The sequence below is a fragment of the Peromyscus leucopus genome, chromosome 1 (assembly GCF_004664715.2).
Source record: "Peromyscus leucopus breed LL Stock chromosome 1, UCI_PerLeu_2.1, whole genome shotgun sequence".
NCBI classification, from domain to species: Eukaryota; Metazoa; Chordata; class Mammalia; order Rodentia; family Cricetidae; genus Peromyscus; species Peromyscus leucopus.
This window is the reverse complement of record NC_051063.1, coordinates 62,984,598-63,006,975: the sequence shown is the minus strand read 5'-3', so window position 1 is coordinate 63,006,975 and position 22,378 is coordinate 62,984,598. Positions and strand designations below refer to the sequence as shown.

Genomic DNA, 22,378 nt, shown 5'->3' with positions numbered 1-22,378 from the left:
GTTAAATATGGTTACCATGTGGCCAGGAATTCCTCTGTGAGGTATGTGTCTAAAAAAAAGGAAGTATGTATATAGAAACCTACATGTGAATATTTTTTTTTTTTTTTGAGACAGACAGGGTCTCACTGTAGCTTTGGCTGGTCCTGTGGGATGTTAACTTATTAAATTTTGTTTTGTTTTGTTTTTTGAGACAAAGTTTCTCTGTGTAGTTCTTGCTGTCTTGGAATTTGCGCTGTAGAATAGGCTGGCCTTGAACTCAACAGAGATCCACTTGCCTCTGTCTCCCAAGTATTGAAATTAAAAGGCATGGGCCACCAGTGCCTGGCAGGGTTTTTTTTTTTTCTTTTTTTAGAAATATGTATTTTTATCTTATGTGTATGGGTGTTTTGCCTGCATGTGTGTCTTTGTACCTCATATTGCTATGCCTGAGGAGGCCGGAAAAGGACACTGGATCTCCTGGAATTGGAGTTACAGACAGTTGTGAACCACCATGTGGATGCTGGGAGTAGAACCTGGATCCTCTGCAAGAAAAAGTGCACTTAACTACTGAGCCATCCCTGTAGCCTCCTAAAATCTTTTTTAAAGATTTATTTATTAATTTTATGTCTATGACTGTTTAGTCTGCATATATATATGTGTACCCTGTGCACGCTTGGTGCCCATGGAGGTCAGAAGAAAGTGTTAGTTACCCTAGAGCTGGTGTTAATGAATGCTTGTGAACTACCATGTGAGTGTGGGAACTGAACTTAGGTTCTCTGCAAGAACAAGTGCTATTTACCACTGAGCCATCTGTCCAGTCCCCAGGATGTTGTTCTTGATAGCCTAAAAGTAGAAAGAACCCAAAAAACCCACTAGGTAACAAAATACAGAACACAGTGGCACATCACTAGTAAAACTGAAGTGCTGTGCTAACTGCTGCTTGACAGCTTTGTGCTGAGGGGAAGAAGCCAGACTTGGATCACATATCCTGTACTTTCCCATTTAGATGAAGGACTGGGAAGAGGCAAGCCTATTAAGAGCCAGTTGAGATTGCCAGGGCTGGGGCAGGGGATGGTGAGTGACTGCTAATGGTTATGGGTTTCCTTTGGGGAGATAAAGGACAGACAGATCTGAATATGTTGGAAGCCAATGACGTACATGTTTTATGTGAGTGAACGATGTGGTTTGTGAATCATATCCCAAAAAGCTGCTGAAAAAGGTGGGCCCACTAGTATGTCAATGCCACATGGGTTTATCTTCTGGGCTTATCAGCAGAACGATTTTTAATGTTCTATGAATTAATACTCCCTCCCTCCCTCCCTCCCTCCCTCCCTCCCTCCTCCCTCCCTCCCTTCCTCCCTCCCTTTCTTCCTTCTACTACCAAACTTGCTTTAGCCTCACATGCTCAGGATCACAGGCATGTGCCACCAGGCCATCTGTGCACTCTTTCACTTGGATTTGTTGGTGTGGATTTTGATGAGGACCCACATCACACACATATACATTAACACAGATCACAGAGGCATCCCTAACCATAGCCATGTCAAGCCCATGGCCACTCACTGTCTTCTGTCCATTATCTGAAGTTGTGTTCCTCAGAGCATTCTGATTGATGGCAGTCTTGTCAGTAGAAGATCTGAGGTGGGAAAGTCCAGTAGCCTGAGCCTTGCGGCTTGTGGGAGTTGTGAGTGGCTACTATGGTGAACACCTTCAGTGCTTATCAAGAGTCTCATCTTCGTTAAGGTGGACGGCCTAGAATAAAGAGTTTCAGTCTTTGCATACATTTGACTGAAACTCTTCACTTTAGATAGTTTTATTGTACATGTTAAAGCTCACAGTTTTAATATCTGTCTGTCTGTCTCTTTCTGTAAGGTCTTACTTCGCTGTCCAGGCTGGCCACGAACTTGTGATACTCCTGCTTTAGCCTCCTGAATGCTAGGATTAGAGGTGTCTGCCAGCATGCCCAGGCTAGGCAGGTATTTTGTAATCCAGGCCATTCCTTACCAGTACCAACAGGGATGAGTTTGGTCCGTGGAGAAGAAATGATTAACTAGCCTGTTGCTGAGGAATGACTTTCCCCAGGTGCTCAATACCAGCCGTCCCCATTCTGTGCATTCTTTGAGATTCACTGAGGCAAATTACAGCTTGCTCCTGGCCAATGTCTGCAGCTAGTCTGGGTCACTTATTAGCCAGTGGCACTCCGAAGTCCATGCTGAAATTGCTGCTGCATTTCAGAGAGTCAGGGTAGCTAAGACCAGAATCCCATAGCTCAGACTGTCTGGCAGGCTTGTTGACACAGGTCTTTTAGTTACTCAGGCTGGTGGTTACCCTTTCAAAATTGATTTCCAAAGTCAGAATAGGTCAGTAACCCCTGTCCTTCCCTATATCTAACTTTAATTCTTATTTATTTATTTGGACAGGGCTTCACTTTGTAACTCTGACTGGCTTAGAACTCTCTATGTAGACCAGGCTGACTCCAATGGTCTCAAACTCACAGACATCTGCCTGCCTCTGCTTCCTGAGTACTGGGATTAAAGGCATACACCACCACATCTAGCACCAAGCATGCACAGGGTGCACATATATATGCAGACTAAACAGTCATAGACATAAAATTAATAAATAAATCTTAAAAAAAATTTAGGAGGCTACTGGGATGGCTCAGTAGTTAAATGCACTTATTCTTGCAGAGGACCCAGGTTCCACTCCCAGCACCCACATCTGACACATTCTTTGTCACAAGAGTGTTTTTCCCCCTTCCTTATATCTGTTTAGATAGAAGATAGAAGAGATGAGGCCCTCTGCCTAAGGGTTAGAAGGTGACATGAGTGAGAAGCATGAGCCCGGTGCTGCTGTTCAGTGGCACATTTTAATACATGATGCAGATCAGATGCCTCCTGCAAAATAGCGGGACATAGGAGGGCAGGTCTGCTAGTATCCCCTGCACTCTAAATTCTGTGTATCACTTTATCTGGTGGGACTTCCTCTATGGCATTTCCAGAGTTCAACATTTGGTGACCCCTGTACTCAACTGAGGGAAAGTAACACTCTGTGAAGGGCAGTGTTTATGGCCTGTGTCGCTCATGCTACCTAACCCTCACAGTAACATTGAATTCTTCTTTATCAGACCAGGCCTAGAGCCATCACAGAGCTGGGAAACATGAGCCCATCTTGGGGCAGCAGTACCAGATCTGTGTCTACACGCTTAGCTCATGGTTACTCCTCTCGTGGGAAGTTTTGACCTGCTCTCCTTTCTCTAGCCCCTGCTGCTCCTCTGTCTGCCAGTGCTGGGAGGTAGTAGACATAGGGCTCCTATCCAGGGAAAGGAGAGATGACCTGAGGGCATCTGATCCAGGAGAAGGTAAGATGGTCTCAGTTTCTAGTGGAAGAGGCAGCAGGGCTACAGCCCGACAGGGATGCCTGAGGACAGGAGTACATGGGGGGCTTATCTCTGAGCTGCTCTAGGAGTGTGTTGGTGGTAAATGGAAGTTCTTTAAAGGGATAGGGTCATTCCTTGTTCTTAGAAGACTTGAGTTTTCTGTAGGGAAAGCCATGGTCAGTTGGATTGAAGGATCCAGATGAAGGCAGGGATGTCCTTATGTCTATTATGGAGAGTGCCTTGAGCAGACTCAGGTGACTGTGGAGGACTTAGGGTGAGGCCAGGGTAGTGGGCCTGGAATGGCCTGACTAGGGCCCCATAGAGCAGAGGCAGGTTAGGTCAGAAACACAGGGAAGGCCAGGTCCACTGAGAGTGAGCCTGAGATCTCTGGGTGTGTATTCATCATCTGCATTTGGGGTGGCTCACTATTTTCTGTTTTGGGACCAACCACATTGAACTAGGGCTGACCTGTGCTTTGAGGACAGTACTGCTTCTGGGTTGTGGGTGAAACAGGTCTTCCTTCGCACTGGGAACAACTGAGTAGGGAAACTTAAGTTTTCTGAGTGATCATTCTAGTAGCTAGGTGCTGCTACCCCAGGTGAAGGCTGAGCTACTGCCACCTCCCTGTTGGGCTGTGTTCCTGTGGGAGGTTGTGTGTGTGACAGTTGCACATTGTTTACATTGCCTGGACACAATGGTTCTGTACTTGCTTTCTTTGTACACTCATGCATGCCCTCCTCTCGCACACTCACCCATCCTGTACATTTAGACTGTCTCCCAAACACTTATGCTCACTCTTGCAATCACCCTCCAACTCATGCTCCTCTGCACACTCATATTCATATGTTGATGTTTTCTGTGGTCCTTCATGTGACTCTGGATGTCTACGGTCCATGGCCCACAAAGCATTTAGGGAGCAGGGTGGTCTAGTATTATGGGTCTTTCTTTGTCCTGCCAGCTCCCAAATAATGACACAGAGAGACTTCTTATTAATTATGAAAACTCGGCCTTAGTTTAGGCTTGTTTCTAACTTGCTCTTATAACTTAATCCATTTCTGTTAATCTACATGCTGTCACATGGCTCGTGGATTTTACCTCTCCTCATGTATGTCCTGCTTCCTCTGCATCCAGCTGGTGGCCCCCCTTTCTTCCTTTCTGAGTCCTCATTGTCCCCAGAAGTCTGGTCTAACTGCCTCCTGCCTAACCATTGACCATTCAGCTCTTTATTAAACCAGTCACAGAGACACATCTTCACACAGTGTAAAGGAATATTCTGCAACAGTCTGGACTTAATGTACGTAGTTGGTCTATGACATTTATACTTGATGATAACTTTGCTGGATATAAAGCCCTAATGTCTTGTTTCTTTTGCTTGAGTATCTTAGATATATTACACCCAGTCTGATGTCCAACACTATCTGGTGTCCCAAGAGCCCCATGTAGTACTTCCTTTTTTTAATTATTATTATTTTTAAGATATGGTCCTGGAACTTGCTGTATAGACCAGACTAGAAACTTACTGTGTAGACCAGGCTAACCTTGAACTCAGAGAAAGTCACCACACCCAGCTAATTTTTCTTGTTTTTTGACGCATTCCCCCGCTCCACAACGTGAGATCCTGCCTAAGAAACTAAAGAACAACAAACAACTTGCATATACAGCACCCACACACTGAACCAAAAGCTGCTGTGTACAGTAGACCTTTCATCATGCTCTGAAGCTTTGTTTTGTATACATGGGGTTGCTAGTGCCACTGTGCTTGTCGGGTTAGAGGGCAACTTGTAGGGATGGCATTTAGTTCTTCAGTTTGGTAGTAGATGCCTTCACTCACTACTATCTCACTAGCTTTTTTTTTTAATTTAAAGACAAAGGGTCACTCTGTACTCTAGGCTGTTTTGAACTCATGGCAGTCATCCTGTCTTTTTTTTATGTGTATGGTGCTTGGAATCGAACCTGGGCATTGTCATGCCAGGCAGGCATTCTTACCTCTTCAGTCTGTTCTTTTTCATACGATTGTTTCTTATTGTCTGACTCTTGTTAGCCAGTATCTTGAGTTTTTAAGTTTTTTTCCCTGAAAGAGTATCATTTTTTTTAAATTTAAACAACACATTTAGAACCTGTAATTGCACACCTAGCTTAAAGGATGTTTGTATTACATCACTACAGAGCAGATTTATATGGAGTGATCAATTATAGATAATACCGGAAAGAATTTCTATGTTTCTTGATAGAGGTCTCCTTTCCTTTATTATAAGAAATATGAGAGCCAGATGTGGTGGCTGACATCAAGGCAAAAGGATTATCATGAGTATCATGAGTTTCAGGCTAGTTAAGGCCACCACATTCTTTGTCAGACTCTGTCTCAAAGTGTGGGGGAGGGCAAAAAAAAAAAAAGAGGGAGTATGAAATACTTTTCAGGTTAAAGCTGTTTTAGTTTATGTAAAACACAAAACAATTTAAGAAAATCCTCCCATTTTTAAGATTTTTCTTTTCATTTCTTATTCATGGCCTAAATTTTAATTCTCTCTAGAACAACTGAAACCTCACAACCCTTTTTGCACTATCCAGTAGGCAAATTGCTTCTGGATAAAAAGTAGGTTCACAAACATCTTTTTCCTTCAAGCGTCTCTTTGCTGAAATGAAGCTCTGCAGCCCGTTTTCTCTGTACATGTTGTCTGTGTTGCAGTCCATGGCCACTGTCCTGGAGGGAGGAGCTGCCTTAATGGCCACTTCCACAGCCGTTCTACACAGGTGGTCCTGTATCACCACAGGAACTGTACAGCTACAGCCTAAGTTTTTTTTTTTTTTTTTTTGGACCTCAGGTGACATCTGTGTGTTCTAAGAGCCTCTCTACTAAGGCTGGGCCACTTGCAGGGGACACCTTGATATCTCTTTAGAGCAGATGTGGCAGAACCTGATGCTCAAAGGAGATGTGGAGATGAGGCCTATGCTAGGTTTAGGGTGGGCGTGTCCTACCAAGCCTGGCTTTTTATTCTTAACTCTTTTTTTCTTTACACTGTTAGGCAAGGCTAGCCTCCAACTCCACAGCCTCCTGAATACTGGGATTATAAATTTGAACTATTATACCTGGTTAAACCAGGATTAATGAAAGAAGGCTTTAGAAAAAACAGCTTGTTACCTTGCCCCTGACAGTTTAGAAGTACCAGTGCTAAGCATGTGCTGGCTGTGCCCACCTGGATGAGCCTTCAGCTGCTCAGGCATGGCAGATGGGAGCCCAAGTCCTAAGACCTGCTCCATCAGGCTTGGTGACAGTGAGGGGAGGATGCTGGGCTTTAGGCCTTGCTGCCCTATACCCCAGCTGCATAGAATCCTGTTAGCCTGTCCTGCTCACCATGCATCTAGAGCTTGCTAGGACAGAGCTGGACTCATATGTGCTCTCAGTTCAGCCATAGTGAGTGCTGTTTGTGGGCAAGTATGCACAGGAGATAAGTGATGCTTGGGCCTGTCTTGCTGGGAAGCTGATAAGCTGGGCAGCAGCAGTGTGAAGCCAGGCCCTGCAAGGTTTGATGTGGGATAAGTCAGGGTTGGCACTCTGACAGCCTTGAGCCTGGGTCGGCCTGTGCTGTGGTTTTGTGTTGCAGATGGGTTGTTCCTTCAGGACTAACTTGAGAGGGTCCTTTATTTTTATCTTTTTTTTTTGTTGTTGTTGTTTTTTGTTTTTTTGAGACTGAGTTTCTCTGTAGCCCTGGCTGTTCTGGGACTCACAGAGATCCACCTGCTTCTGCCTCCTGAGTGCTGAGAATAAAGGCGTTCACCACCACGCCTGACTTATTTTTTCTTTTGTTTATTATTTTATTATAACTTCATACATGAATGCAGTGTATCTCAGTCATATCCACCCTCCTCAACCCCAGCACTTTTATTTCTCACTACCATGGAGGGGGTTCTTTAACTTTTTCTTTAAAACTTTGATTTATTTATTTCATGTGTACAGGTGTTCTGCCAGCACGTATGTCTGTGCATGAGAGGGCTTTGGATCCCTGGGACTGGAGTTATAGATGGTTGTGAGATACCATGTGGATGCTGGGAATCAAACCTTGGACTTCTGAAAGAACAGGCAATGCTTTTAATTGCTGAGCCATCTCTCCAGCCTCCCCCCTCCCTTAAGATTTACTTTTATTTTATTTGTATGAGTGTTTGCTGTATGTATGCTGTGTATATACACCATGTGCATACAATGTTCTCTTAGGCCAGAATGGGGCATCGGATCCCTTGTAGCTGGAGTTAGAGGAGTTGTGAACTGCTCAACTGAGTCCTCTGCAACAGCAGCAAATGCTTGTAACCATCTGTCTGGCCTTGGATCTGTTTTATTTTTTATTTGAGGCCATTTTAATTTTACTTAGAACCCTAAAATTCAAATTTATTTTTAAGTTGTACATAAAAAACACCAAGATCGTGCATATTAATTGGGTACCATGTGTGGTACTGTTTGTGCATTGTCTGTAGTGCTTTTATGCATGAAACTTGTACATTTTTCTTTTGACAATTTCATAGATGTTTGCAATGAAATTTCTATCATATCTGTTTCTCATTTCCCTCCTCCAGTTTCCCCTGTATTCCCTTCCCTACATATCTCCCTCTCAATTTTATGTTGTCTTCTGTTTTGTTTTTGTCTGATAACTCACTAAGTCCAGTTAATGTTGCTCACATGCACTGGTGTGGGGCCATTTACTGGTGCTCAGGAAACCTGCCAGTGACCACCCACACTCTCAGAGGAGGAGGATTCTCTTCCCTCTTTGAGCAGCTATCAGTTGTTGAGTTTTATTTATTTATTTATTTATTTATTTGAGACATGATCTCACTAATAGACCAGGCTGGCCTTACCTCTGCCCTGAGTGCTAGAATTAAAAGTTTGCTCCACCATGCCTGGCAAAGCTATTTTTTTTTTTTTTTTTTTGGTTTTTCGAGACAGGGTTTCTCTGTGTAGCTTTGTGCCTTTCCTGGAACTCACTTGGTAGCCCAGGCTGGCCTTGAACTCACAGAGATCCGCCTGGCTCTGCCTCCTGAGTGCTGGGATTAAAGGCGTGCGCCACCAACGCCCGGCGCAAAGCTATTTTTAAAGTTTTCATTTTATTTATTAATATTGCATGTGTGTGAGGAGTGTGATGTGCTTGTAGAGGCCAGAGGCCAGACAACTGGAGCCAGTTCTCACCTTCCACCTTTACCTGGGTTTCTGGGGATCAGTGTCAGATTGCCAGGCTTGTGCAGCAAGTGCCCTACCCACAGTGCTGTCTTTAAATTGTTTTTTGCTGTTTCAAAAAGTGTTTTAAACATACAGAGACTTGTTTGTACAGTTATCCTTACCTGGTAAGATGTATGGTCCAGGTTAATTTCCCTGCACTCTCTAGACTGATTTACATGTCAGTCCAGATAAAGTTAAAAGACAGGCATGTAACAAGCCAGTGTTTGTGGAAGGCTGGATGATGTCTAGCCGTGGATATCACATGTGGTGGAAGTTTGACTGACATGAAGTAGCTGTTCTTCCATTTCTTCTAATTTCATTTTGTGTTGGGGGCAGACTTGCTAGGTTTTACAGGTTTGTGAGTTTCATTAGAGAAGACAGTTGGAAGCCTGTGGGTTAAACTGTTATTTCATCTGTGCTCATGGAAGTCAGTTCTGTGAGCTATAGCTGATGGCTTACTGGGGAAGCCCTCAGTGGGTGCTGTAGGTACTTTCTAGCCTCAGAGCTATGGCACACAGGTAGGAGAGAATTGAACCAGTGATGTAGTGCATCCCTCGTGAGGTGCTGTGGACCTAGTTCATCACTGTCCTGATGGGGTACTCACCTTGCTGTGATTATGCTAGGCTGGTCAACTAGGGTCTTGGGTTCTGCTGCTGGTCTTGAAGCAGTTTACTTCATTCCTTGGTCTTGCCTCCTGTCTTCAAGTTATGAGGCTGAGTGGAGACCCCAGGGCTTTGTCTGAGTTCATGTCGCATGTAGTTAGACATCCATGTGGCTCACAGCCCTTCCCTACCCCAGCACTACTGAAAACCATGATTCTGGCATCAGTTCTCAGTGTGGGTCCTAGCAGGAATGAGTGCTTCTTTAGAGGCCATGAAACAATGTGTTTATATTCTTTTTTCCTAGGTAAAAGTAAAGAAGCTGAAATAAAGAGGATAAACAAGGAACTGGCAAATATTAGATCAAAATTTAAAGGTAAGTGCTGCTCTTTCCTACAACATAGTAAGGGCCTTGTGATAATTGTTAGTCTTCATTGTCAGCCTGATGAGATCTGGAATCCATCTGGGCGTGTCTGTGAGGAATCTAGATTAGGTTCATTGAAGAAGGAAGCCACCCTAAATGTGTGTGGTACCATTTCATGGGTTGAGGTCCTGGACTGAATTAAAAGAAGAAAGTGAGCTGACTACATCCCTCCAGCTTCAAGAGTGTTCCCAGTTCAGCCCTAGTGACCCCTGCTTATATAAGCAAGTGTGCACAGGAGATTAGTGATGCTTAGGTCTGTCTGTGGGTTCATCTTACTTGTTTTCTGACTGGATGCAGTGTGACCAGCCACCTCAATTCCTGCACTGACTTCTTCATCATGATGGACAGACCCTTGAATTTTAAACCAAAATAAACCCCCCCTGAAATTGCTTTTGTTAGGTGTTTCTGTTGCAACTGTCAGAAAAGTGAGAAAGACAGAAACAGTCTTAACATTCTTTTGTTTGCTTTTTTTTCAAGACAGGGTTTCTCTGTGTAGCCCTGACTGTCCTGGATCTCGCTCTGTAGACCAGGCTGGGCTCCAACTCATAGAGATCCTCCTGTTTCTGCTTCCCTGGAGTGCCGGGATTAAAGGTGTGCTGCACCACCACCACCACCACCACCACCACCACCACCACCACCACCACCACCACCACCACCACCACCACCACCACCCAGCTTTTTACATTTCTTTAAAACTCCTAAAATACATCAAGTTTTTAGTATAGTGCATCCAGCCACTGCCGGATCCAGTCAGTAAGAACAGCTTGTGTTGACTTGGGTGGTTGGCTCCTTCCTAGCTGCGATCTTGCTCTTTCCCTGGGGGTTGGAAATAAAACTGACCTGGTGTCTTGTCTCCATCCCCAACTGTTGATATTTTTGTCAGTTTTAATATCAATAATCTAATTTGTTCATGTGTAAGTTAAAGATTAAAGACTTTGGGGCCTGAGAGATGGCTCATTGGTTATGGGTACTTCCCAGCTAGACAACCATCCCTGGAACTCACATTGTAGGGGCAGAGAACTGAGTTCTGTAGGTTGCTTTCTGACCTACACATGTGCACCCTGGCATGTGTGCTCCCTCATGCATACACACAAACAGAAAATGAACAAATGTTAAGAAAGAGATTAAGGACTTCGGCTGGGGCCATAGCTTACTGGTAAAGTGTTCCCCTGACATGGTACAAAGTCCTAGATTTGAATCCCAGCCCTCCCCCAAAAAAAAAATCAAGGGAGGTGTTGTTAAATTATCCATTCTATAAACATTGTTGTGGAACTAGGAAGTCTTGGGAAACTGAGCTGTCCTGTGCAGGAAGGAAGGCACTCCTGTGCACTGAGAAAGTCTGTGTCTGTTCTTGGTGAACCTGTGGCTCAGGTGTCCCCTCTGGTCAGAGGAGACCAGTTGGCTTAGGTCTGCACTGCTTGGAAGCCTGCAGTAGATGGTACCTCCTGAGTCCAAGTTTCCTTCCTTCCTTCCTTTTTTGATTTTATTATTATTATTATTTAGACAGGCGGTCTCTGTGTAGCCCTTGCTGTCCTAGAACATGCTCACTCTGTAGACCAGGCTGGCCTTGAACTCACAGATATCTGTGTCTCTGCCTCCCAAGTGCTGGGATTAAAGGTGTGTGCTATCACACCTGGCATTAATGGCTCACTGAAAAAGTAAATAGACATAGATAAAGCTAACTTTGATAGCATACTCTGTGTAGCTCAGGTGTTGCACAAATCCTGATTGGTCTTTTTTTTTTTTGTTGTTGTTGTTTTTTGTTTTTTGAGAAAGGGTTTCTTTGTGTAGCTTTGCGCCTTTCCTGGACCTCACTTTGTAGACCATGCTGGCCTCGAACTCACAGAGATCTGCCTGCCTCTGCCTCCCGAGTGCTGGGATTAAAGGTGTGCGCCACCACCGCCCGGCCTGATTGGTCTTATAATAAAAACCTGGAGCCAGATATTGGGGTAAATGCTGAAAGATCAGAGGAAACAAGCCACAGCCACTTCTCACCTCGCCAACCCCTCAACCGAAAGGGGAAAATCCTGTCTCCTGCCTTACATGCCTTTCTCCACCCAGCCATATCACTTCCTGTCTCAACCTTCTTAGTGCTGGGATTAATGGTGTGCATGCTTCCTAAATACTGGGAGCAAAGGCATGAGATCCCAAGTGCTGGGATTAAAGGTGTGTGCCACCACTGTTTGGCCTCTATGTTTAATCTAGTGGCTGGCTCTGTCCTCTGATCTTCAGGCAAACTTTATTTGTTAGAGTACAAACAAAATATCATCACACCCAGGCTTCTGAATTATTGCTGCAACATGTTATTGACAGCAAACATTGCAGAGGTGTACTCTGTTTTTTCATGTAACTCTTTGACACCTCTTGTGTTTCTTTCACATTTGGAACCTGTCTCCATTTGGACCCACTGCCTCCTCTGGTGTCTGACGGCACGGGAAGCTTGTGCAGGTGGCGTGGGCCACCTCTGCTGAATACCACAGGAGACCAGTCCTGCCCTTGGAAGTCAGATGAGGAGTAGACAGTGTTCCAGGACCTTCTGAGAGCATCAGAGCATCAAAAAGAAACATTCCCAGGGTACCCAGGAGGAGGCTATGGCTTGTGAGGCCAGGAGCAGCACTGTTTGTGCCTTTCCCTTACTGCCCTGAGAAAACAAGTCCAGACAGCCGTTTGGGTGGCGTTGAGGACTTTAGAAATGCACTTTGGTTGTCAGCTGGGTACGCTATAGCTGACATCTGGTAGGCAGAGGCTAGAGGCTTTGGACACCCATAGGACATAGCTCCTTCCTACCAAGAAATACCTGACTCAGAATGTCGGGAACCCCTGTGTGGAGGGATCAGAGTCAAAATCTGGAGCCCACCAGATTGGAGACCCACTTCTACATCAAACCAAAATCCCCCTAGAGTTCTGGGAACTGGGCCCATTGGCCTCTCCCAGACTGCAGCTGGGCTCTGTTGGCATGTGGCACTGCACACAGCCTCACACCTAGACTTGTGTTGAGGTGAGGAACACAGTCCTTTGGTAGGAAAGTGTTATCTCCCTGACCTGGATGCAGTTTGTTTAAATACTCTCTTTAGTGTGTGGGCAGAGAACAAGGGTGCTCAGAGAAACAAGATCCTGTGAGCCAGAGCCCACAGAGGCCCAAGAGACGGAATCATGAAGACTTTTAAGTCAGGTTCATGTTACAGTGAACTAGGTTTACAGCATTTTAAAGGTTTAAAAGACAGACTCGGTAGGAAACTTCGAAAGTGTCAGAAGTGAGGACAGACTTTGAAATAAGACCAGTTGCAGTAACTTAAATATATAGTGGATGGCTGTGGGGACGGGGTAATTTAAGAGAACTTTGGTGTTCTGGAAGGCTAGTCAGATGAAAACTGTAGCACAGAGGAGGAAAAGATGGTGTCTAGACGGTGGGAGGTACAGACTAGAGTTGATGCCTGGAAGGTTGTTTGGTGTCTTGGAGGAACCCGGTGGGAATGGGCAGATCTGATGGATAGACTTTAGAAAACTAAGAGTCTATGGAAGAAGTAGAATAGATAAAAGAACCTCCACTGACTGTGTTAGTATACACTGTGTAAGTTCAAAGACAGACGCTCTGAGCAGTGAGGGGCAGAGGGCCTGTCTCCACAGCAGCTGTGCAAGGTTGGCAGCTTTGGAGCAGGAACAGCAGGGAACAGGAAGAAGGACGATAAGTCCAGACATTGAGGAAGTCCATTCTAGGGGTGACTCTGGGAAAAATAATCTTATTTTTTTTTTTAAAAAAAGCAAAGCTCAAGGAAAAGAGGATTTAAAAAAACAACAACGGGAGTGGGGAGGAGGAGGGGAGGAGGAGGGAGGGAGAGAGAGGACAAGAGAAAGTGCGAGCTTGCATATACAAACACTTGTAAAACTCAGGAGGCTGAGGCAGGAGAATTGCCAGTTCAAGACCAGTCTGGGTGTTATAGTGAGACCTTGTCTCAAAAATGAAATAAGGCTGAAGAGATGGCTCTGTGGTTAAGAGTCTTGCTCTTCCAGAGTACCTGGGTTTAATTTGATTCCCAGAACCCACGTGGTTGCTCACAACCATTTGTGACTCCAGTTTCAGGGTATCCAATATCCTTTTCTGGGATTGAATGCACGTGATGATGCATGCAGGCAAAATATCCATACTCATAAAACAAAATAAACCAAATAATAAGTCTAGGCATGGTGGCATATACCTTTAATCCCAGCACTTGGGAGGCAGAGGCAGGTGGATCTCTGTGAATTTGAGGCCAGTCTGGTCTACATGGCAGCAAGTTCCAGGCCAGCCAGTAACACATAGTGAGACCCCATCTCAAGAAAAACAACCTCTTCAAAACTCTAAAATAATAAAATAATAATAATAATAATAATAATAATAATAATAATAATAATACAATAATAAAGCTTAAAAAGATGTTTTAAAGACAAAATGGAAGAATTTCCTAACAGCAGGCCTCTCTGATAGAGGAACTTTTACAGACTCATGATTCCAGGTACAAGGTCAGTTACACAGAGAGGAATGATAAAGCAGAGAATGCTGGGTAAATTTAGATGGTGATTGTGTGTAGTAATGATGTCTTGTGTGGAGTTTAAAGTCTATGTAGAAATTAAGTCCTTGATAGCAAGCAGATAAAACGTGAGCAGTAAACATTGGAGAGTTGAATCTGTATCTTTATTTTTATGGCAGTCTCAACTTACTGAATGATTGATGCTGAATTATGCAAAAGGGCATAATTAATTAAGACTTAGGACCAGGCTGGCCTAGAAGGACCAGACTGGCCTAGAAAATATGATGTCATGAAGGTTGACTTTGAACTTCTAACTCTCCTCCACCCTAGTTCTGAGATTATAGGTGTCTGCTGCCACACCTGGTTTCTGTAGGGGATCTGTGGGGTCAAACCCAGGTCTTCCTTCTATCAATGAGTTATGTTTCCAGCCCATTTAGTTCACACTTGGCCACCTCAAAATAGTTATAACATTGAGTTGATCAACTTAAATAGAGTGGTTCTCAGCTAGACATACAATATTTAAATTTTTTAAATGAGACATGGTCTAGGAAAGCTTCAAACTTGCTATGCAGCCAAGGCTGGCCTTGAACTTTAGATCCTCTCGCCTCTTGCCAAGTGTTGGAATTACAGGTGTGCCGCTATGCCACAGGAATATTGCTGTAAGTTCATCCTGGGCTACATAGTGAGTTCCAGGCCAGCCTGGGGTATAGAATGAGGCTTTGTTTCACTCATCACCCCTCCAAAAGTGATACATGTGAAACCTTCACTAACAGGCAGAAACACCAAACCTGCATATTTGATGTTGCAAACCATTCTGTGCATGAGCAAGCCAGGGATTCATAGTAGGAGTCCAGAGCTGTAGAAGCCCGAGAGTGAGTTATAGGAATTGTGAAATTATTAAAACATCATTCTGGAAATAAGTGTTTCTTATTGTAGCCTCCCACTGTTCACAACTACAAATACTATTTCCTATGTAAACAAAAAAGGAATGAGGAGATTTGAAGAGTCTGGATGAGGAGTTAGGATGGCCTAGAACCCACAGAGATCCATCTGCCTCTGCAGAGGTTCTGAGCGCTGGGATTATAGGTGAGCACCACCATGTCTGGCTGGGATTTTCTTAAATTAACATTGTGGTACTTTTTTTTTTGGTTTTTCGAGACAGGGTTTCTCTGCGTAGCTTTGCGCCTTTCCTGGAGCTCACTTGGTCGCCCAGGCTGGCCTTGAACTCACAGAGATCCGCCTGGCTCTGCCTCCTGAGTGCTGGGATTAAAGGCGTGCGCCACCCACCGCCCGGCCGTGGTACTTTTAAGATTTACCATTTTAAGCCTGGTGGTGGGAGTGCCTTTAATCCCAGTACTTGGGAGGCAGAGGCAGGCAGATCTATGTGAGCTTGAGGCCAGCCTGGGCTATGGAGAGAGTTCCAGGACAGCCAGGGCTACACAGAGAAACCATGTCTTACAAACAAACAAACAAACAAACAAACAAAAAACAAAACAAAAAAATCAAAAACAACAATAAAAAACTTTTACCATTTTACTCTCCTGCTGTGGGATGTCTTTCTGTATGTATGCTGTATGTGTTGCTTTGATTGGCTGATAAATAAAGCTGTTTGGTCACTGATGAGGCAGAATAAGGTTAGGTGGTACATTTGATCTGGAGAGAAGAGAAGAAAGGAGAGTGGGGCAGATACCAGCCTGCTGCCAAAGGAGGAACAAGATGCCAGCAGACTGGTAATGCCACAGCCACGTGGCAACATATATATTAATAGGAATGGGTTAATTTAAGATGAAAGAGCTAGCTAGCAAGAAGCCTGCCATAGACTATACAGTTGGTAATTAATATAAGCCTCTGAGTGATTATTTTATAAGCAGCTGCGGGACTGCGGGGTTGGGCGGGACCTGAGAAACTACAGTCTCTCCAGTATAGAGTATGGAGCATTCTGGTGGGTGAAGATTGTCTCTCAGCAGTAATGGATAGATGTAGGCTTTGACCTTATAAGCTGCATATTCTAAGACTTTGATACAGGTAAAAGTCTGTGATTAGAATGTAGCTGGTACAGTGGTATTTATCCACTGGTTCAAAGGTTGCCAGCACAGGAAGTCTATTTAAGATGATGGTAGGTTTGAGGCTGGAGATTTGGGTCTATTGCTCAAATGCTTTTCTAGTTCACATGAAGTTCCAGATATGATTCCTAGCACCACATATAACCAGGCATGGTGGTGCTAACCTATAATCCCAGCACTAAGAAGTAAGGGCAGGAAGATCAGAATTTCAAGGTTATCCTCTGCTACATAGTGAGTTTGAGACTAGCCTGAGTTACATGAGACCTTGTTTCAAAAAAAAAAGTAGCAATTGGTGTACTTATGCATGCTCAGAGGTCAGAAGAGGGTGTTGTATCCTTCATATGGAGACTTCCAGGTGTTTTCAGAACACCCAGTTTGTTACGTGGGTCTAGAATCTGAATGCCAGTCTCATGAGTACCCTGTAAGGACCCGCCCACAGTTGAGCCATCCCTCCAACCTGATCATGGTAGGTTTAACAGAATTGGACCCTTGCCCTGTTTAATTGGGCATCAGAGCTACAATATATTTAGTCTAGTAAAGAAGCAGACAAGATGACTTTGACTTTCATAGGCCTTCCCAGATTCTGGAGGTTTTCTGTTAATTTACCACACTAGATTGTAAAACATTTCATTAACTTTTATTTTTGGTTTTGCAGAAGAGTCTATGAATACGTACTGTTCATTGCCTTGCTAGATTTTGACGAGTTCCTTTCCTGCAGCTCTTTCATTGTCCATCCAGGTCATATTACCACCAAACAGGAGGATGTGATTGGCACATCCTCAGTGTCTTTTTAAAAAGTTTTAATTTTAGCTGGGTGGTGGTGGCGCATGCTTTTAATCCTAGCACTTGAGAGACAGAGGCAGGAGGTTTTCTGAGTCTGAGGCCAGCTTGGTTTACAGGATAGCCAGGGATACACAGAGAAACCCTGTCTTGAAAAAAAAAAAAACCCAAAAATTAATTTTTATTATTAATTATGTGTATGTGAGTGTTTTTATGTGGGGATGCCTGCAGGGGCTAGAGGTGTTGGATCCTCTTGGAACTGGAGTTAGAGGTAGTTGTGAGCTGCCTGATGTGGGAATGAACTCTGGTCCTCTGGAAGAGCAGAGCATGATCTCTTAACCCCTGAGCTATCTCTCCAGCCTCATCCTCTGTGTCTTTAACTCATAAACTCAGGTCATCAGGCTTGCATTAGATGCTTTTACCTGCTGACATTTCACTGTTCCCAGTCTTGCTATATTCAGGCTGGCCTTGTACTTACTATATTTCTGAGGCTGGCCTTGAATTTCCCGATCTTCCTGCTTCCACCTCTTGAGTTCTTAGATAACAGTCATATGCTACCATGCTTAACTTCCTGATCTATAGTCTTTGAGGCATACCTCGAAATGGAATTTATTAATTTACTTTTTTTTTTTTTATAATGGAGTAAAACCCAGATGAGCCACATCTGTAACCTGATAATACTTTTAACCTTTTGAATAATAACTTTATTTTTTTGAGACAGGGTCTCACTGTATAGCCCTGACTAGGCTAGAACTCACTATGTAGACCAGGCTGGCCTCAAATTTGGAAAGATCTGCCTGTCTCTGCCTCTCTGCTATTACTCAGGCCACATACACAGAGCACTGAAGATAGCAATAGGCTGAGGATAAGTAGGAGGTACACCCAGCTAGATAGGGCCTCACAGTGTTTGAGGTTTAGTTATATTCTGCTGCTAGAAAGGAAGAATTATTTCCCAGGGGCTCCACAAAGTCACTTTGAGTTGGTCTTTACCCAACATATAGGGTGTTTGTTCTGGACATCCCTGGAAGGTCCACAGTCCTATCCACAGAGATGCCACTGCTCAGCCCTTCACAAGCAGAAGGAAAGTGTTGCCGATTGGTCTTGACCAGCCACATACCTTTATGTGTATCTTATACTGACTCAGTGTCACCGGAAAGGCCCAGCTCAGTGAGAATAGTATATGCCAGCACCCCCTTACTGCTGCAGGTTGGCTCAGGAATATTCCTGTGCCTCCGATGAAGTGAGCCCCAGTACTGATGGCTCTCCGTTACATATGGAGCTTTGTGTAAGTCTCCTGCTGGACCTGCTTTGCTGTGATTAGGAGGGAGTTGAGCCATACCACGTTTTCCTGGACTGTGTTTGTGTGGTTTTATGGCTAGGTGATTTGCCCCATAATTGTTGTGAAATGGAAGATAATTTATAGTAAGTGTATCTGCCTAAGGCAATAAGCCTGTTTAAAGGATTAGTTTGATGGCTTATGCAGGGCTTGCAGATCTATCCCTTTGGGACTTTTGGGGCCAAGGCAGGTTGAAAGAGGTCAAGGCCCCACTGACAGGCACTAGCAGGTCTTCTTGGGTACAGAGCACTACTGCCAGGTATTCTGGATTCTGGTGTTCACCGTGATTACCAAGTGAGATAGCTGCCCTGCCTGTGTCTGTAGCTGCATGTCTGACTGGAGGCCTGTGCCCTCATTGAGGCTTTTCCTGCAGTCTGTTACTCTGCTACACAGGTCTCTGCCTTCCTCACCTTGCCCACCAGATATAAACCTTTCTTCACCTTTTCTGTAGGTGACAAGGCTCTTGATGGCTACAGTAAAAAGAAGTATGTCTGCAAGTTGCTCTTCATCTTTCTCCTTGGTCATGACATTGACTTTGGACACATGGAAGCTGTGAATCTTCTGAGCTCAAACAGATACACGGAAAAGCAGATTGTGAGTATGATCGAGGGGCAGGGTCGTGTGCCCTGTGTGCAGTTTGCAGACTCTCCTCCTTCACTCTGTTCCATATTGGGTACTAACCACCTATGTTTCTGGCCTGTGTTACTGCCCGGTGCTGGTACCTAGCATCCATGCCCATTCCAACTTAGTTCTTTGCTTCTAGGGGGCATTGGTGCCAAGGATGGACTTTGGTGGGGTGGCCTTCTTCCTGCTGCTCTCTGGCTTAGATTGGTAGATTCTCTGTGCTCACACCCCTGTGTCTGCTGCCTACAGGTCTCATTGCCTTTTCACAGGACCTTGGTAGTGAGTACAGTGCCAGCAGTGACTTTACTGCAGGGCCTTCTACATGACTGTCTGAACAGGATCTGTGCCCACAGAGGCAAGAAATAAAGCCATATGGGGCTGGAGGGATGGCTCAGAGGTTAAGAGCACTGGCTGTTCTACCAGAGGTCCTGAGTTCAATTCCCAGCAACCACATGGTGGTTCACAACCATCTGTAATGAGATCTGGTGCCCTTTCTGCCATACAGGCATACAGGCAGACAGAACACTGTATATGTAATAAGTAAGTAAATCATAAAAAAAATAAAACTGTTACAAAAGAAAGAAAGCCATAGACGGCGCTGCCCTTCCTCCTCTGCCCCTGCACCAGAGTGTGAGGTCCTGTTGTGCAGGCTGCTCAGACTTGCTTAGGCTTGGTGTTTCAGCTCTACATTCTTTTGTATGTAGTGAGGCTGTTGTGTTTCAATTAATAGCTTTCTCTCTTGCTTAAAAATTTAACTTAACAGAAATTAAAAAAAAAAAAAGCCAAATGTCTTAGGATTTTCATTAAGGAAATTAGCCTTCACATCTTCACCTGTGACAGGTGGGTGTGAACAAGTAGTGGAGTAACAATGGGGATAAACTTGAGAGGAGGGAGAGCAGTAAACTGGGTTTCTGGACAGACGTGTGTGTTTATTAGCGAAGGGTGCCAGGCTTGGTTCTTGCAGTGACAGCCCCCTCCCATTGACCTGAGGATGCGGTGGCATCTGGACACAGATGTGTGAGCTACTGAGAGGGAAGTGAGGCTTGGGAAGGACTCTCACAATGCACACATCTCAGTGGGAATGTTGCATCAGGGCTGGATGGTAGCAAAAGTGTTGTTCACTGGTATATTATCTGAACGTGGGCCGTCTTCAGGGACCAGACTCTGTGGCACCCATTGGGATGGCACTTGAGGCTTTCCAGGCTTGCTTATATGCGCATTGTGTGTTAGGCTTCTTGTCATAAGCTTTTTGTCCCTGCCTTCTGGGAATACAGGGCTACCTTTTCATCTCTGTATTGGTGAACTCGAACAGCGAACTGATCCGCCTGATTAACAATGCCATCAAGAATGACCTGGCCAGCCGCAACCCCACATTTATGGGCCTGGCCCTGCACTGCATTGCCAATGTGGGTAGCCGTGAGATGGCAGAGGCCTTCGCTGGAGAGATCCCCAAGATCCTCGTAGCAGGGTATGTATCTGGGTGCTGTTGACAGACAGCATGCTCTTCCTAAGCACACTCCACTATGTGTAGTGTGGGATGTCACAAAGTCCTAGTATAGAGCTCAGAGGCACCACCAGATTCTCTTCCTGAGACCACTGAGATAGCAGATCCTAGAAGAAAGCCCTTCTTAGCCCGCCAGCCCAGAAAGGACTCCAGCCTTGCATGGACTCCAGGGAGAAAGAAACAAAGGTGTTTGGCATAGCCCTGAATCTTATCCCTTCCCAGAAGTATTGGGGCAAAGGCCAAGCCCTTGTATCTTGAGAATTTGAATCATCTCTTCCCTCAAGTGGCGCCAAGGGGCAGCTCTGGAAGAGTTTGAAGCAGCCCTGGGCTGTTTTGGGCCTCAAGGCTGGCAGAGGCAAGTCTAGCTTCTGCCTGGTCACATGCTTTATGCTGTTGTCTAGCCAATCAATAGACATAGTGGTTACATTCATCATGGTCCAGGAGACAGGATAGGATAGTTGTTAGTGAATTGAAAAGGGTGTCAAGACCCTGGGAGATGTGGCCACACCCCTCTGCTGCCTATGAAGCTGGCGTATAGGTAGGGGGTCCCAGAGGTCAGGGATAGCCTACATTCTCTACTTACTCAGCTATCTGAGGGGAAATGGATGGGGCAGGCACTGAACAAAGACTCAGAGCATTCACCATTTTCATAGTGGAGGGCCTACTTCTGTTACTAGTAGGCAGAGAGGAAAGATGTTACTAAATGTCCTGTGTATGGCACAGACACAAAGTAGAGAACAGTGCAGGCCTCTGTCACTGTGCTGTGGTGTAGGAGCTTTAAACCAGCCTTGGCACCTCAACCCTGAGTATTGGGAAGCACAGGAGTAGAGGAGCCAGGCTGGAGAGAACCATTCTGTGGAGATGTAGGTGTGGACCACAGGAGATTGATGAAGACAAGCATTACAGAGCTGAGTTGCATTGGGAACTTGAAGGTTTATTACTAGAGACTGTAAGCAGAAATAATAGAGAACACCAGGGCACTTGAGGTAGGAGGTCACAGTGGGTCTTGGGGTAGAGGAAAGGCTAGAGTTCAGACCAGAGAGAAAGGAAGTTGGGCAGACTGCAAGTGTGAGCTGCTAGCAAGGCCTCCCTGGCCTTTTTCCCTAATAGTCACCATGGAGTCCTGTGGACAGGACACCCGAGTGTTTCCTGCTGTGCTCCTGAGGGCTTCTGGCTTGGATGCCTCTGTTATGTTGCTGCCTTCTGGCACTGCCTCCGGGCTGTTCCAGTGGAGGAGGCGCAGACAGGGCAAGCCTTGAAAACCAACCATTGGAGGAACAGACTTATTTCCTGAAATATGCAAGAGCACTTGCAGAGTGATCACAAGGCCCAATGCTGAGTAAAGGTTCTTTAGCAGAAGACAGGTGGTGCCTCCCAGTTGGAGAATGTCGGGCTGTAGGGACAGTTCATAGGCAAAGCTTACCATGGCACCTTTCGTGAGATGGGAGGTGGCATTGGTGCTCTGGGATACAGTAGAGGATCAGAGAGAATGCCTTTGGCAGGCGGGAGCTGCGCTGGGCTCAGTGGGTATATGAGGATGTTCTGTGTCTTACCTCTGAGCTGGCAGGTACTTGCTCCTTTCTTTTGAGCTTTCTGGGAACAAGGGGAGATGGTCTCCCGGTTCAGCATCCTGGTTGAACGTGTAGAAACAAACATAGTTCTTGTTGCACAGACCCTGCAGTTATAGCCTACAGTGAGGGCACCTGCAGTGGCTCCCATGGGATTGATATGAGGCCAGAATGAGGCATGGGCCTGCTCTTCTCCCCGTGGGATGAGTATCTAAAAGAACTTTCAGCCTAGGCTGCAACTTAGCGGCGAGCATTTATCTAGTACGTGTGAAACCCTAGTTTCCATTCCCAGCATTACACATAAACCAGAATTATTCACAGTAGTCATTTTCTTCATTGGAATAGTCCTGGGGAGATTTAAAAGGTTTTCTATTCATCTGGGAATAAAAATCCAGTAACTAAAAAAAGTTG

The 22,378-nt window shown here is 45.1% G+C and overlaps 1 protein-coding gene across 2 annotated transcripts in view; it reads left to right on the top strand.

Annotated features, from left to right (window-relative positions):
* Window positions 1-22,378, top strand: part of Ap2a2 (adaptor related protein complex 2 subunit alpha 2) — a 73,804-nt gene that overhangs the window by 16,272 nt on the left and 35,154 nt on the right. For both annotated transcript variants that reach the window (XM_028870433.1, XM_028870428.1), the window contains exons 2-4: window positions 9,468-9,536; window positions 18,723-18,865; window positions 20,170-20,363. In XM_028870433.1, coding sequence (XP_028726266.1) covers window positions 9,468-9,536; window positions 18,723-18,865; window positions 20,170-20,363 — 406 coding nt within the window. The remainder of the gene's footprint in view (window positions 1-9,467; window positions 9,537-18,722; window positions 18,866-20,169; window positions 20,364-22,378) is intronic.